Here is a 17,281-nt window from a genome sequence, read left to right on the forward strand (position 1 = left end):
GGCGCCTTTTTAACTCTCTAATATCTTTTTAGGGTGGGGACAGTTCGCCCTGAATGTGGATATCGGATTCGTGCTACTGTAGCCTATGTCCGTCTATGACGCTGAACGCCAGTTCGATTCTAGCGAGAACTTTAGAAAAAATTTAAAGCGGTGGTTATCCCCTCTTAATGCTGGCGACATTTGCGAGGTTTTATGCCATGCATGGTCATGTAAAAAATTCTCCCCAAAGAGGTGTCGAACTGCGGCACGCCGTTCGGACTCACCTGTAAAAAAGATTCCTTATCGTTGATAAACTCAACTTAAATCCGAAAGTACTCATTGATGTGCGAGAAGTTTGCCCCTGCTTGGTTCCTGGGCAAATTATTACTCTACTCCCAAATGCCTTTCCTTTGAGTCCCATATTACCGTATTGGTAAATATTTCGTGTTTAGGGGGAATTTCGGGAGTAGAGTGGCCACCCAGACAGTTGGCCTCTAAAGTATATATAAGATTCGTGCTCTACTTTCAAAAACCATTTTATATGAGCCCCATAATGGCATGATCGGTAAATAAGTTCTATTTGAGGGTGGGGTCGACTCCCGGGTCTTTGTTCTAAAAAAGGGTATCAATGTCCCGAAAATCGATAAATTTCCACCGTAAATAGCTTTTATGTAATTGGGAGGTATTTTGGGGTGCGGCGGCTCTCCAAATACATGGTTCTTCGATTGGATATCAAATTCGTTTTTTTCTCTCAATCACCTTTCGTTTGAGCTCGAAATTGTCGTGACTGGACTGGCGGGTTTTGGACGGCCCCCGAGGCATCCAACCCCAACAATAGAAACTATGTTTTGTTTTGACTGTCAGAGTGCAAAAAAAAATTTTAACGAATCGCATTACTAATCTCCGAGATATGGCGTTTTGAAAATTAGGGCAATGAGAAGTGCTTTTTAGGGAAGAGATGTCACCTCAGACATTTCGAATCAAATATGGATATGAAATTCGTGCTCAACTCCCAAATTCCTTTAATTTGAGTCCCATATTGCCTTGGTTGGTAAATATGAACCGTTTGGAGGGTATTTTGAGGCTGGACGGTCTCCGGAACTATGCCCAGAAAATAGATATAAAATTCGTTCTTAACTCCCAAATACCGTTGATTTGAGCTCCATATTGCCATAATTGGAAATGAAGTTCAGTTCGGGGAGTGCTTTAGGGTAATGTGTCGTCAACAAAGTCGAGACAGGGTTAGTATGTGTTCTTATTTTTGATTCTTCATTTGAAATATGGGTAGCCCACTAAATTAAAAGTATTTGTCGTAGACAGCGATTTATACAAACTTGGATTTCACGGGCTGTCGCTTTACACTGCTATTGAAGGTTCTGACTTTTGTCTGTTTGTTCACTTAGATTTCATTGGGGTATATTGTCCGGCAATAGACCATTGCGTCCAATGCATTATATTCAAAGAATAGCACAGCTAAGAATTTTCAAAAGTAAGACAAAATTTGTGATGTTGCTTATAAACATTTGACCGGCTTTCTGTATCGCAATTTCTGATACGCCAACTAGAGTAGGTTGCTAAGCACATGTCTGAATTTGAACAGGGCTCTTTAAGACGACTTGTTTTACAAGCGCAATAGACAACAAGTAAAATCTTAAAATCTTACTTCCCTTATCTTACTTCCCTTATTCGAATCCAACTACTCCAACAATGCCAACAGCAACAAAAAAACACAATTGCCAAACTTATTTGCTCTCTGCACTGAGATCAGCCATCGACTGATGCTGCCAGTGCTGTTTTATGTATAGGCAGTGATATCTACACCACATTCGACGTGCTTTTCGTTTGGTTTGTCTGTTTGCGCTTTCTTTGTTGAACTTTGTTATACCCACCACCGAGAGATGGGGGTATATTCATTTTGTCATTCCGTTTGCAACACATATCCGTTTCCGACCCTATAAAGTATATATATTCTTGATCAGCGTAAAAATTTAAGACGATATAGCCATGTCCGTTCGTCTGTCTGTTGAAATCACGCTACAGTCTTTAAAAATTGAGATATTGAGCTGAAACTTTGCATAGAATCTTTTTTTGTTCATAAGCAGGTCAAGTTCAAAGATGGGTTATATCTTGATCCCCACCTATAGCAGGCAATATTTGTGAGGTACTATGCCATGTAAAACTTCTCTCCAAAGAGGTGTCGCACTGCGGCACGTCGTTCGGACTCGGCTATAAAAAGGGGGCTCCTTATCATTGATCTTAAACTTGAATCGGACTGCTCTCATTGATATGTGAGAAGTTTGCCCCTGTTCCGTAGTGGAATGTTCATGGGCAAAATTTGCATATCTTGATGTAGCCTCAATATAGACCGATCCGCCTGTTTAGAGTCTTAGACCCATTAAAGCCACATTTATTTTCCGATTTTGCTGAAATTTGGGACAGTGTGTTGCGTTAGGCCGCTTAATATCCATCTTCAATTTGGCCCAGATCGGTTCAGACTTTGATATAGCTGCCATATAGACAGATCTCTCGATTTAAGGTCTTCAGTCAATATTTTGCCAAAATTTGGGACAGCGCGTTGTGTTAGACCCTTCGACATCTTTCTTCTGTTTGGCTCAGATTGGTCCAGATTTAGATATAGCTGCCATATAGACCGATCTCTCGATTTAAGGTTTTGGGCCCATAAAAGTCGCATTTATTGTCCGATGTCGTCGACAGTGAGTTAAGTTAGGCTCCTCGACATCTTTCTGCAATATGGCACAGATCGGTCCAGATTTGGATATAGCTGCCATATAAACCGATCTCTCGACCATAAAAGTCGCATTTATTGTCCGATTTCGCCGAAATTTGGGAGAGCGAGTTGTGTTAGGCCCTTAAACATTATTGTTCAATTTGGCTCAGATCGGTCCAGATTTGGATATAGCTGCCATATAGACCGATCTCTCGATATAAGGTTTTGGGGCCATAAAAAGCACATTTATTGTCGGATTTCGTCGAAATTTAGGACAGTGAGTTGTGTTAGTGCCTTCGACATCCTTCTTCAATTTGGCCCAGATCAGATTTATAATCCGATTGTAAATCCGAAATTTGACACAGTGTCTTATGTTAGGCTTTTCGACATCCGTGTCGTATATGGTTCTGATCGGTCAATGTTTGGATGTGGTTACCAAAAAGAACAATATTTTACTCTACAAAATTGAACAATGACTTGTATTTATTAGGCCAATCAATATTCATGTCGAATTTGGTCCAAATCGGACCATATTTTGATAAAGCTGCTATGGGGGCATAAATTATGCATTTTTCACCGGATTCTGACGACTTTTTTTGTTGAATTTAAGAAAGGCACATCTAGCATAGTTGATACGTTAGCGGATGTCTGATTCTTATGCACCGTCCTTTGTAATGCTGTTACAAAGTAATAATTGTCAACGTCTTCAATGATATGGTTTTCAATAATGAGCGTTGTCAAATTTGATGTTCCTATCCTCATTAACTTGTTCTTAGCGTTGTTTATTTTCAGGCCTTCTTTGACAACATTTTCATTCAAGCACTCCAGGCTTGCCTCCAACCGATGCGCAAAGAGCCATATATCACCCATCTGTCGACCCTCTTTCCCACTGAAAGGCGCTGAAACTTTATCATTCCTATACAAGTCCCTAATAAGCGTCACGATCTTTTCAGGGATGCCCTAATTCAACAACGTCTTCCACATAGAGCCTCTCCAAACTGCCTCTCCACGCTCGAAGTTGATGAATAAAAGGTATATGTGTGTATTAAGTACTGCAGACTGTTTAATGATTATACGCAAGGAGTTAATGTGATTAATGGGTCGTTTAATCGAGTCATGTGAGGTGCTATTTTATGGTTGCAAAAAAATGACTTACCCTCCTTGGAATAGGATGTATCGCCCCATGGTCCTTTGCGGCCAATTATTTCATACAAAATAATTCCAAATGAATAAACATCTCCTTTTTGTGTGCCTCGCATTGGCATTGTTGCATCTCTCAAGAGCTCGGGAGCTTTCCACAAGGCACGTTTTAACTCTAAATCTCGTCTAACCGTCATTTGCCACCAAAACAACCACAACATGAAAAGAAACAGAAAAAGGAAATAGAGATGTACTGGCCGTTATTAAAATAAAAACAGGCAAACAAATTTGTTATGTCAAGTTGCACTTCAACAACATGATGCACAACTGACCATCAACAAACAACTGCTGACTGTTGGTTATTAGCAGTTGGTCTAACATTTCTAATGGCCAATGCCATTACGCCATGAAATGGATGACAGTGAATAAAATTGCAAATCGTTCACTCGCACTAATTGCTTTAACCTTCTAACTGAGACACTAACTTACTTGTGGGGTTCCTCCTGGCCATACTTAAACTCATGCAGGCCAAAGTCGGAGATTTGACAAACCCAGCGTGAATCGATGAGACAATTGCTGGATCTAAGATTACCATGGCATATGACTTCTGAGTCATGGAGTGCAATCATGCCCTTCAGTATATCACTGACCAGCGATGAAATGAACATGTGATCCAAGTGCAAATCTTCGTTGGCCAAAACATCTTCGAGGCTGCCACGGGCACAATAGGTGGTGAAAATGATGACGGATCCATGATCTATTGACACTCCAATGAAGTTGATGATATTCTCATGTCGTAGCTAAAATGAGAAGTAAAGGTGGGAAACTGCTATTAGGAATACCGCTCTTAGGTTCATATCATAAAATATAGGTATCATAATAATAACAAGGAAGAGAGGTTCCCTAATTCAGATAGCATAGTTTCAACATTGTATTAGGGTATTCGTATTCGTATTTTTATTACGATAAAACCCATACAAAAGACAGTGTCTTATATAAAGCATGGGTTAGTAAATTGATAAATACAATGAGTTCAACAAGTTTTCATTTAAATAGAACAATAATTGGTACAAAATATTTAACAATTTAAGCAAAGTTACTGATGCAATATTTAAGTTAAAAAAAGGTTTAAACAAAACAAAAAAAAAGAAACTTTAAAGAAAATTTAACAATTTAATCAAAGTTACTAATAAAATAAATTAAAAAAATAGTTATAAAAAAAACAAAACAAATAATTAATTAAAATGATTATAAATCAAAGATTTGAACTGTCGTTCATTACTTATAATTTGAATACTATTGGGAAGATTATTCCAGAGACGTATAGCATTAACAAAGAACTGTTGTTCAGATACACGATATTGATGACGTATTTGTATTACTTGTTTACCTCTTGTAGAGTTAGCAAAACGCAAAACAGAAGCCAGATATGACGGTTCATTGGTATAAATTATCTTGTGGATCATTTGCAACAAGCGTATCTTAAGGAACGAGTTAAAAGAGACACCATATACTTGTCTGGCAAAGTCAGATACCCGGTCTCTTCTACGCAAACCAAAAATGTATCTAACGACATCGTTAAAGGCCACGTGCAATTTATTCCTATGAGTTACATCACTACCGTAAAAAACCTCGCAAGAGTATAATAGTTTCGGCAGAATAAATGTCCTAGCCAAAAGCATTCTTATTGACAAAGGGGTATACTGTCGACTCATATATAAGTTTCGTAAAACGCCGTAGGTCCTGCCCACTGTCATTCTGACATGATTCTTCCATGAAAGTCTATCATCAAACTCCAAACCAAGGTTTCTTGCAGATGAAACAATCTCAATTGGGGCTCCAGCAATTGCCACATCAAGATTGGGCGGCATTGTCACCCGATTCCTACCAATTACAAGGCACTTTGACTTTATTGGATTTAAAAGAAGTCCGTTGGCGTTTGCCCATATGTTTATCCTATCCAAGTCATTATTTAGTCGAAGTACGCCATCGATCAACCTCCCCGGCGAGGAGCTCATATACAGCTGTACGTCGTCGGCATACATATGAATACCACAGTTGCGCAACTGTCCAGGAAGGTCATTGCTATATAAGGAAAAAAGGAGTGGGCCCAACACAGATCCCTGTGGAACACCTCTTGAGACTGGAAGATAACTAGAACAGCGGCTATCAACACATACCGATTGGCTTCTATTCGCAAGATAGGAATATATAAGATCCGTTGTTCTTTCAGAAAATTTAAATAAATGTTTCAGTTTAAGGCAAAGTATATTGGGATCAACGGAATCAAAAGCTTTCGAATGATCTAAAAGAACAAGAAAGGCAACTTTATCGCTGTCAATATCACTCCTTACATCTTCAACTACTTTCAACAGTGCAGTAGTGCAACTGTGCTTTGGCCGGAAACCAGATTGAAAATCTGTTAGCAGCGAATTATTCGCAATATATTCAGATATATAGGGTTGTCAATCCCTGATTCTATCATTTGCTGTCAACCAACGCACAGTGGGATAGGAAAACCATTAAGGAAAGGCCAAAGTCGGACGGTGCCGACAGTATAATACCCATCACAATGTGGGAGCTATATCCGATTCTGTACCAATTTTGATGGACCTCGGCGGATGTTTTCAGGTGGGTTATTAAACAATCCGTATCAAATGTTCAAACTGTAATAACTACGGTTGACAAATGACAATATTATTGCAAATTACCCAAAATCTGACGAACATATAAATGGAAGTTATATCTAAATCTGAACTGATTTCTACGAAACTCACTAATAATATTAAGAGTCATAAGAAAATCCTTCCTCCCAAATTTCAAGAGAACCGCTTACCAAATGTGCACTTCATTGCAATATTTCTCAAAACCGGACGAATATGTATAAGGCAGCTATATGTAAATCTGAACCGATTTCGAGCAAACTTCTCAGATATTGTAGTAGTCGTCGGGGAAAGCGTTGTTCAAAATTTTGGCAATATTGGTCAGTAAATGCGCTTGCTGTAACTCTAGAAGTTAAAATCGGGCGATATGCGTATATGGCAGCTATATCTAAACCGATTTTTATGAAATTCACCATTAACGTCGAAAGTCAAGAAAAAACCCTTCCTGTCAAATTTCGAGAGAATCGGTTAAATAATGACCATTTTATTGCATTACTAGCTGAACCGGGCCCGCTCTGCTGCGCCTTCTTTTACTTTATATGGAACAATATTATCCTTTGAATATTTATTTTCGATAATTAAAGAGCTTTTAATGAAACACCATGCTATGAAAATGGTATATGTATATCGCTTAACTAGCAGTATAACAATATCTGAATATTCTTTATCTGTATCCCATATGATCTTTATTGGTTTATGAATTCAGGTTATTTAGGTTCGGATGTTAGACGTACTCCATTCTTTAAAGTCTTTATTTGAGCCCGTTATTCTCATGGTGGTTCTGGGAGTGGGAAGGCCCCCATGGTGGTGGTTGGTGGGTTTAGGGATGATATGGACCCCCAGAACCATGATCCCGAATATGGGTATGAATATCGTGCTCTACTCCTAAATACCTTTCATTTGATCCCCATATTGCCATGACCGGCCAATATGTATGTTCCCCAGATACTTAGCCCTGAAAAAATATCAGCATCGTATTCTACTCTCAAATACCATTTGTTTAAACCCCCATATTGTCATTGGTTTAAGGGGAGTTTATGTGATGAGGCGTCTACCAAACACTTGCCCCAAAATTGGTTATCAAATCCGTTTTCTAATCTCAAATACCTTTTCAGCCACATATTGACCTTGAGCCATATATTGCCATGGTCGGTAAATTTGTTCTCTTTCGGGGTTCTTTTGGGGAAGGGGAAGTGCCCCAAATGCATGGTCCCACATTTCGATATCAGATGGCCAGTAAATAATTGCTATTTTGGGGAAGGGGTGGATTCCCAGAAAATTGGTCCCGAAAATGGGTATCAATTTTGTGTTCTACTGCCCAATACCTTTCGTTTAAGTCCCACATTGTCATGGTCGGTAAATATGTCCAAACACTTAGATCGAAAATATGTCAGCATCGTGCTCTGCTCTCAAATATCATTTATTTAAACTCTATATTACCATTGGCCTCACAATTAGATATCAAAGTCGTCTTCTAATCTCAAATACCTTAAATTTAAAAATCGATTTGGTCAGCATATACGTCCTATTAGAGGGTTGTTATGGGGAAGGGACGTCCCCCAGACAGTTGGACCCGAATGTTGATATCAGATTCGTGGCCTTCTCCAATTACCTTTCATTTGAGCTCCATATTTCTATAGTCAACATACATATAATGTTTGGAGGGGGTTTGGGTGGTTCCCTAAACACTTCGTCCGATATTGGACATCAGATACGTTTTCTAATTTTAAATACCTCTCATTTGAGTCCCATATTGTCGTGGTTGGTTTATATATATATTTGGTGGGTTTTGGGGTTGGGGCGTCCCCCCTAAGTGCCCCATCCCCTCGAAATTTGATAACCAAATTTTTGTTTTTAGGTTTCTGTAAGTGTGCAAACAAAATTTCGCTTTAATCACCCTACCCATTTCGGAGGTCTGGCGTTTCTGAAAATTAGGGTAGGGCTCTCCCCTTCAGATATCAAAAAATGTAGTACCCTATTTTCACCACGGGATCATTATGCACCATCTGTAAAAATTTGAAGAAAATCTGTTCAGCCGTTTTTGAGTCTATATGGAACAGACAAACAAAAAAACACAAATTGATTTTTATATATAAGAAAAATATTAGTGTAAATCGGACGAATCGGATGGTTCAGATATCCAAATCTGAACCGTTTTTCCCATTTTCAATAGGCTTCATCTCTAGGCCGAAAAACACTCCTGTACCAAATTTAAAGACGATCGGATAAAAGTTGTGACCTTTACTTTGTATACAAATTGACATGGACAGACAGACATAACTAAATTGAATCAGAAAGTGAGACTATCGGTATACTTATCAATTAGTCTATCTTTCTTTCTTCTGGATGTTACAAACAAATGCACCAAGTTATAATACTCTGTACCACAGTAGTGGCGTAGGGTATAAATAAGTGAAAATAAATCTGTCATTTTAGAACTGATAAGGATATCTACATGAAATTTTACATGGTTATAGCTGAGGTGTTAACCTGCTTACGGGAAAAAAGGCCATAGAGCGCTCGAGGTGCCATTGGTGGGCTTTCAAAGTTGGTCACCTCAGCCCTACAAAATTTTGTTCGGGCTGCCAATTTTACGATTTTCAAAACTTTTTGTTTTAATCTCGTCCAGAAATGTCCAAAATTTGGCCTCCAAAGATTTTGGACTCCATTTTGTGGGTGTGAGTTTTAGCTACCGTAAAGCTGATCCTATGGCGGAATATTTCTCTCCTTTAGCTTTCCAAAGATAAAATAATAAAATTTTAGGGAATATTCCATCCAGAGATGTCTAAACTGTGGTTTGCATGCCCACGCAGTTATACTGAAATATCTCGATTTCTTTAACGAGTTCAGACAACATCATTGGCGGAATCTGCTCACTTGTAACTTTCATTTGATAACCATTTTTCGAGATTAAATCTCGTTCAGAAATGTCCAAAATGTGGAAACCAAAGTTTAAACAAATGTAGGCCTCCTTTTTGTGGATGTGAGTTTCAGCTACAGAAATGCCAATAATTTGGTGGAATAGTACTCCCCTGTAACTTTCAATACATACCAAATTTTGAAAAAATTCTTTCCAGAAATGTCCAAACTGCGGTTCGTATGCCTAACCGTAAAAACAGAATATCTCGATTTCTGTAACAATTCTAGAAAGTATTTTAATTTATTAATTAAGACCTAAAATTCTCAACTGGAAAGTAATAAATCGAACTTTGGGCGTCGAGTCGGTAAGGGGAAGAGTGAAATGAACAGTAAATTGCAATTTTTGCCCATGAACATTGCACTAAGGAACAGGGGCAAACTTCTCACATATCAATGAGTGCAGTCCGATTCAAGTTTAAGCTCAATTATAAGGGGCCTCCTTTTTATAGCCGAGTCCGAATGGCGAGGAAAACCATAGCTGAAAATTTTTTCTGATGGTCTCGCCAGGATTCGAACCAAGGCGTTCAGCGTCATAGGCGCACATGCTAACCTCTGCAATACGGTGGCCTCCCCAGTATGGGTTTCAAAAAAAAAAACTTTTTGTTGTTGGAACATATGTAGGTAGAAAATTAATTGTGTTCTTAACATTCTAAACATGATGACAAAACCACTCTGTACAAAATTCTAAGAAAGCAAATTTAAAATGAATTCCCTTCTTAAAACGAATTATCGTCTACTAGGAGACAAAAGTTGATTGAACTTTTATCGTTCTTAAATTAAATTTGCATTCAACAAATTGCCTGGTAGCACTCTTACCTCTCGCATTTGCTTCAGTTCTTTACGTATGGAACGAGTTATATCGACTGATTTCTTGTAAACTCTTTTCATTGCCACAATGGTGCCTCGATACAAACCTAAAAATTTAAATAGTTAATGAAATGAATAATTGTTTAAATGCTGTCAAAGCCGTAAATGTGTGGGAGGCAGCCAAAACTCACCAATGTTTGTGAATGCCTTCTTGTTGGCATCTCCTCCGGTTAGTATACTTTGTCGGCATATCTGATACTATTTGCAGCGTACATTTTTGAGAAAAAGATGATTACGTAGTTAGGAGTATGTTTAGATGTAATGAATAAATTCTTTGGCATATTAACAATCGGATCAAAGTCTGAACCATAACAATAAATGGATGCTTTGTTGCCCAAAAAGCTTACTATCTTACTTTTATACCCACCACCATAGGATTGGGGCATTCTAATCTAGTCATTGCGTTTGTAACACCTCGAAATATTCGTCTTAGACCCCATAAAGAATATATGTTCTTGATCGTTTCGAGGTTCTGAGTCGATCTAGCAATGTCCGTCCGTCCGTCTGTCGAAATCACGAAAGCGGTCGAATGCATAAAGCTAGCTGCTTGAAATTCTGCACAGATACTTAATATTGATATATTTGTAAATGGGTCATACCGGTTCAGATTTAGATGTAGCTCCCATATAAACGGATCCCTCGATTTGACTTCTTGAGCCCCTACAAGGCTCAATTTTTGTCCGATTTGTCCGAAGTTTTGCATGTAGAGTTCTGTTATAACTTTTAACAACTATGCCAAGTACGGTATGGAGAATAAAATTATGCCCTTCAACTAAAAATTTAATGGGGGTATACTTATTTCGTCATTCTGTTTGTAACTACTTCATCTGAGACCCCATAGAGTATATATATTCTTGATCGTCGTGACATTTTATATCGATCTAGCCACGTCCGTCCGTCTGTCTGAAATTTGAACAAATTTTGCACAAATACTTCTTATTAGTGTAGGTCGGTTGAGATTGTAAATGTTTTGATATAGCTGCATATAAAAAGATCTTGGGTCTTGACTTCTTGAGCCTCTAGAGGGAGCAATTCTTATCCGATTGGAATGAAATTTTGCACGACGTGTTTCGCTATGACTTCCAAGAACTGTGTTCAAATCGGTCCATAACCTGATATAGATGCCATATAAACCGACCTTGAATCTTGAATTCTGGAGCCACTAGAGAGTGCAATTATTATCCGCTTTGATTGAAATTTTGCACGACGTGTTGTGTTATGATATCTAACAACTGTGCTAAATTAGGTTCAAATCAGTCAATAACCTGATATAGCTGCCATATAAACCAATCTTGAATCTTGAATTCTGGAACCACTAGAGGGCGCAATTCCTATCCGATTTGGCTGAAATTTTACATGACGTATTTAATTATGACTTTCAACAACTGTGCCAAGTATGGTTCAAATAGGTCCATAACCTGATATTGCTGTCTATAAACCGATCTGTGGGTTTGACTTCTTGAGCTTCTAGAGGTCGCAATTATTATCCGATTAGCCTGAAATTTTGTACAATGGATCCTCCATGACCATGACCATCAACATGCGTGTCTACTATGGTCTGAATCGGTCTATAGCTTGATACAGCTCCCATATAAATCGATCTCTCTATTTTACTTCTTGTTTTTGTACGAACATAGCACTCTTTCATTTGATTTTCTTTAAAATGGAGCAAGTTGAAAAGTTAAAACAGGTGGACTTTTTCTCGACTGTAGTCAAACATTAAATTTCCATGTCAACCAATATCTGCTACTATTGGCAGAAAAAATGTTCGCACTGCCACGCATTCGTGTATATGTAATGAATAAAGGGAGGTTATAGCCTCTGACAACGACAGAATTAATAACAGTAGGTTAGGGTTAGGTTAGGTTGAAAAGAGGGTGCAGATATTAATCTAATCTAAGCCAGCAATCGGCTTGTTGTGATTGGCATTGGTATTGTGTCCTCACCTAAGTGCCGGTATCTGTTAGATGCGAAAGCCGAGCAATGACAAAAAAGACGTTTCAAAGTCTCCTCATCCCGCATGCCCTACAAATTCTATCACTTGCTGTACCAATTTTACATAACTGAGCTCGTTGTTCTATGTGTCCCGTTATTATATCAATAGCTAAACTGACCTACTTATTTTCTTCCCTTCAGCAATAGCCTCGTCTTCTTAGAATCTGGTGGTTTTCCGCAGTCCTACACACTATTTGGATGTTCCACAGGGCTACATGCGCATTCATCGCTCACGCTTCGGTTTAACCAAGTTTATTGACGGCAGTCCTCTGGCCTTCACCGCCGAATCATCTGCCATTTCATTCCCTCTCACTGCGTTATGGCCCGCCACCCAAACTATGCGGATTTTGCCATCGTCAGAGAAGGCGTTAATCTCCTTCTTACACTGCAAGACTGTTCATGACCTTACCGTCCGAGTTGTTATTGCCCTTATGACAGTTATACTGTCCGTAAAGATGTTCACATTCGACGTCCTTGCGTTACCACCACACCAACTCACGCATTCCATGATCGCCCGTATCTCCGCCTGTAGGACCGTATTATGGTCAGGCAGTCTAAAACAGATCTCAGTCCCTGGGTTCTTAATGTATACCCCTAGGTCCACTCTGTCTTTTGTGTGGTTATATGGCAGCTATATCTGATTTGAACCTATCTTAGTCAAATTTAAAAGGATATCAAAGGGCTTAACAAAACTCACTGTTCCAAATTTCAGCGAAATCGGACCATGAATGCGCCTTTTACGGGCCCAAGACCATAAATCGAGAGATCGGTCTACTTGGCAGCTATATTCAAATCTGGACCGATCTGGTCCAAATTGATAAAAAATGTCAAAAGGCATCTCACAACTCACTGTCCCAAATTACAGCAAAATCGAACAATAAATGCGCCTTTTATGGGCCCAAGACTATAAATTGAGAGATCGGTCTACGTGGCAGCTATATCCAAATCTGGACCGATCTGAGCCAAATTGAAGAAAAATGTTGAAGGGCCTAACACAACTCACTGTTCCAAATTTTAGCAAAATCGGATAATAAATATGGCTTTTATGGACCTAAGACCCTAAATCGACGGATCGGTCTATATGGCAGCTGTATCCAAATCTGAACCGATCTGGGCCAAATTGAAGAAAGATGTCGACTCACTGTCCTAAATTTCGGCGACATCGGATAATAAATGCGCCTTTTATGGGCCCAAAACCTTAAATCGAGAGATCGGTCTATATGACAGCTATATCCAAATCTGGACCGATCTGAGCCAAATTGAAGAAGGATGTCGAAGAAGCGAACATAACTCACTCGGACAATAAATGCGCCTTTTATGGCCCCATAATCCTAAATCGAGAGATTGGTCAATATGGCAGCTATATCCAAATTTGGACCGATCTGGTTCAAATTAAAGAAGGATATCGAATGGCCTAACACAACTCAATGTCCCAAATTTCAGTAAAATCGGACAATGAGTGTGGCTTTTATGGGCCTAAGATCTTAAATCGACAGATCGGTCTAAATGGGGGTTATATCAAGATAAGTCTAATATAGCCCATCTTCGAACTTAACCTGCCTGTTATTGCCCTTAACGAACAAAAAAAAAAATCAGTGCAAAGTTTCAGCTCAATATCCTTATTTTTAAAGACTGTAGCGTGATTTCAACAAACAAACAGACGGACGTGGCTAGATCGTCCTAGATTTTTACGACGATCAAGAATAAATATACTTTATAGGGTCGGATATTGATATTTCGATGAGTTGCAAACGGAATGACAAAACAAATATACCCCATCCTTCGGTGGTGAGTATAAAAATTGGGCCCATTGAAAAACTTAATTTCATAATTTTTATTTAGACGCATTTAATATACACAGAAAAAAAAATAAAAATCAGTTTCAATCATGAAATTAATTGATGTTATTAATCTTTTAATTGAAACTTCTTCAATTACGAAAATGGTAATATCAATCACAGTTTTTGAAAAAAGTAATTGAAAAATTTCAATTAAAAATATTGCATTCTATTAAAAATTATTGAAAATTTTTGAAATTTCCAATTAATTTTTTAATTGATCCATTTAAAAAATTAATAAATTTTTAAAATTTTTAGTGTTCTAGGCCGTTATTGTTTATTTGAAAAAGATACAATTTTCAATTACATTTTATACGTAAAATTTTTTAAGATTCAATTAATAAATGCTTGAACCAATTTTTTTTATACCCACTACCATAGGGTAAGGGGTATATTCGTTTAGTCATTCCGTTTGCAACACATCAATTTGAAACCTACAAAGTATATATGTATATTTCGGATAGTCGTAAAATTCTAAGACGATTTAACGATGTCCGTGCGTCTGTCCGTCCGTCTATTGTAATCACTTAACAGCCTTCAAAAATTGAGATATTGAACTGAAATTTGGCACAGATACGTTTTTTTGATGCACGCTGGTTAAGTTCTTGAACAGGCCAAATCGGACCATATGTGGATACAGATGCTATATAGACTGATCTGCAGATAAAGGCTCTAATGCTCATAAAAGATTTATTTTTTATCCGATTTCGCTGAAATTTGAAACATCTGAAACATCCCTTGTGCCGATAAAGGGTCTGAAGCCCATAAAAAGCTTTATTTTTTATCCGATTTCGCGGAAATGTTAGTTGTTTTAAGCCTCCCGACATCCGCCCAATATGTGTTTTAGATCGAACTATATTTAGATATAGCTCTTTCGATTTAGAGTCTTAACCTTAAAAAAAGCGCATTTATTATCCGATTTTGTTGAAATTTGACGCAGTTAATTATGTTAAGCTTTTCGACAACCGTGTCCTATGTCGTTCAGATCGGTTCATATTTGAATATAGCTGCCAAAAAGACTTATATTTTGTTCTACATTGAATAGTTACTTATATTTATTAACTACTCAATATCCGTGCCGAATTTGGTTGCATAAGTTATCCAATTTTGACAGGATTGCGGTGAAAGGGGGTTTACATATATACCCGAGGTGGTGGGTATTCAAAGTTTGGCCCTGCAGCCCGGTCCAAAAGCCGAATCATATATACCCTCCACCATGGATTGCATTTGTCAAGTTCTTTGAATGACTTTTTCAATATATATATGAGCTAAATCAAGTTATTGACCGATATCGACAGTAATTGTCATGGTTGATAGCAGTCATAGAAAAATATCACCTCTAAAATTTCAGGAAAATCGAGTAAAAATTGCGCCCTCCAATGGCTCAGAGTGTCAAATTGGGAGATCGGTTTATATGGCAACTATATAAGGTTATTAAGACCATACTGAGTACAGTCCGGACTCATTTTATCCAGCCAATCCAAGACGACATAAGCAAAATTTTTACCACATTGGATAAGAATTGCGCCCTCTAGAAGCTCAAGAAGTCTAATCGGGAGATCGATTTATATGGCAGCTATATTTGATTATGCACCGATTTGAACCATACTTAGCACAGTTATTGGAAGTGATACCAAAACACGACGTGCAAAATGTAAGCCAAATCGCATAAGAAAAAGTCAAGACCCAAAATCGGTTTATATGGCAGCTATATCAAAACGTGGACCAATTTGCCCCTTAACAACCCCAAACGACCTACACCAATAAAAATTATTCGAAAGTTATCGTGCTTTCGACAGATGGACGGACATGGCTAGATCGACTTAAAATGTCATGAAGATCACGAATGTATATACTTTATGGGGTCTTAGTGGCATAAACTTTCGAGGTGTTACAAATGGAATAACGAAATAAGTAAACCCACACCCTATGGTGGAGGGTATAAAAACCAGATGATGTTCCCAATAACACGTTTTATTTAGCAGGAATAAATGGTATTAATTGGGCAAACTTTGCATTCGTCATTAATTCTTCCATCAATTTATCATAAAATGTACACTTTTATTAAGAAAAAGTTCCAAGGTTTTTCACAAAAAAGTTTACTTGTCAAAAATTTTGTTAATGACTTATGAATTATTTTTTTTTCCTGCATGTAGAATATATTTTATGGGAGCGTAGATTGAAATGTCCTAGAGATACAAATGGAATGTCGAAGTTCTTATACATCCCACTTTTTATTTTAAATGTAAATGTTGATCTTCCACTTGAGAATGGAAGTATGTATCGTACAGTACAACAACAAAGTTATATTGGGTTGCCCAAAAAGTAATTGCGGATTTTTTAAAAGAAAGTAAATGCATTTTTAATAAAACTTAGAATGAACTTTAATCAAATATACTTTTTTTACACTTTTTTTCTAAAGCAAGCTAAAAGTAACAGCTGATAACTGACAGAAGAAAGAATGCAATTACAGAGTCACAAGCTGTGAAAAAATTTGTCAACGCCGACTATATGAAAAATCCGCAATTACTTTTTGGGCAACCCAATAGAATTTTTGTTGAACAGATTGTTAAAGGCGGTTTGGGGGGTTATTGACTTACAATATTTTTGCTTTTCAGAGTATTAAAATCACAAGTACTCTCCATGTTGATGATGGTAACATCCTTCATATCGATTTTCCACAATAAGCCAGCCAATGTCTGTTCGTAACGATAATGCCTGTAGTTAGAAGTGACTGTTAATTAAAACTCAGTGGCCAATGAGCTGCACTATTTGTGTTGACACTCTTAATTTGATGGTGATGATGCATATAATTGATATAGGATTCGGTCCAGAGCGTCATCATTACCAACTAAGATGAATGAGCATTAGGGCCATTTTCTCAATGTTATAATTTGTATCATATATACGTATTGTAAAATGTAGCCAATTGACATAGACGAAATCAAATATATTTAGCTACATTACAGAGGTAGTCTATTTTTTAGACCGACTCACTGAGACTATTTTTATTATAGTGCAATAGCACCGTAGCAACATACAAGGCTTCTAGAGGGAATCGAACCCACCACCACTGCACTGGTAATCCAAGCACACTACCACACGGCTACTAGGGCGACCAACATTATTAGTAATTCCTTCAGACAATTTTA

General features: G+C 37.8%; 1 protein-coding gene across 2 annotated transcripts in view; it reads right to left on the minus strand.

The window, feature by feature from the left end:
* LOC106088699 (guanylate cyclase 32E) overlaps positions 1–17,281 on the minus strand; it is a 186,606-nt gene that overhangs the window by 49,600 nt on the left and 119,725 nt on the right. For both annotated transcript variants that reach the window (XR_009397617.1, XM_059364804.1), the window contains 5 exons: positions 16,730–16,847; positions 10,428–10,494; positions 10,246–10,343; positions 4,337–4,647; positions 3,864–4,033 (listed from right to left, as the gene is read on the minus strand). Coding sequence is in view for 1 of the 2 variants with exons in the window: in XM_059364804.1 (XP_059220787.1) it covers positions 3,864–4,033; positions 4,337–4,647; positions 10,246–10,343; positions 10,428–10,494; positions 16,730–16,847 (764 nt within the window). In the remaining variant the exon portion in view is untranslated. The remainder of the gene's footprint in view (positions 1–3,863; positions 4,034–4,336; positions 4,648–10,245; positions 10,344–10,427; positions 10,495–16,729; positions 16,848–17,281) is intronic.

The sequence above is a fragment of the Stomoxys calcitrans genome, chromosome 3 (assembly GCF_963082655.1).
Source record: "Stomoxys calcitrans chromosome 3, idStoCalc2.1, whole genome shotgun sequence".
NCBI lineage: Eukaryota > Metazoa > Arthropoda > Insecta > Diptera > Muscidae > Stomoxys > Stomoxys calcitrans.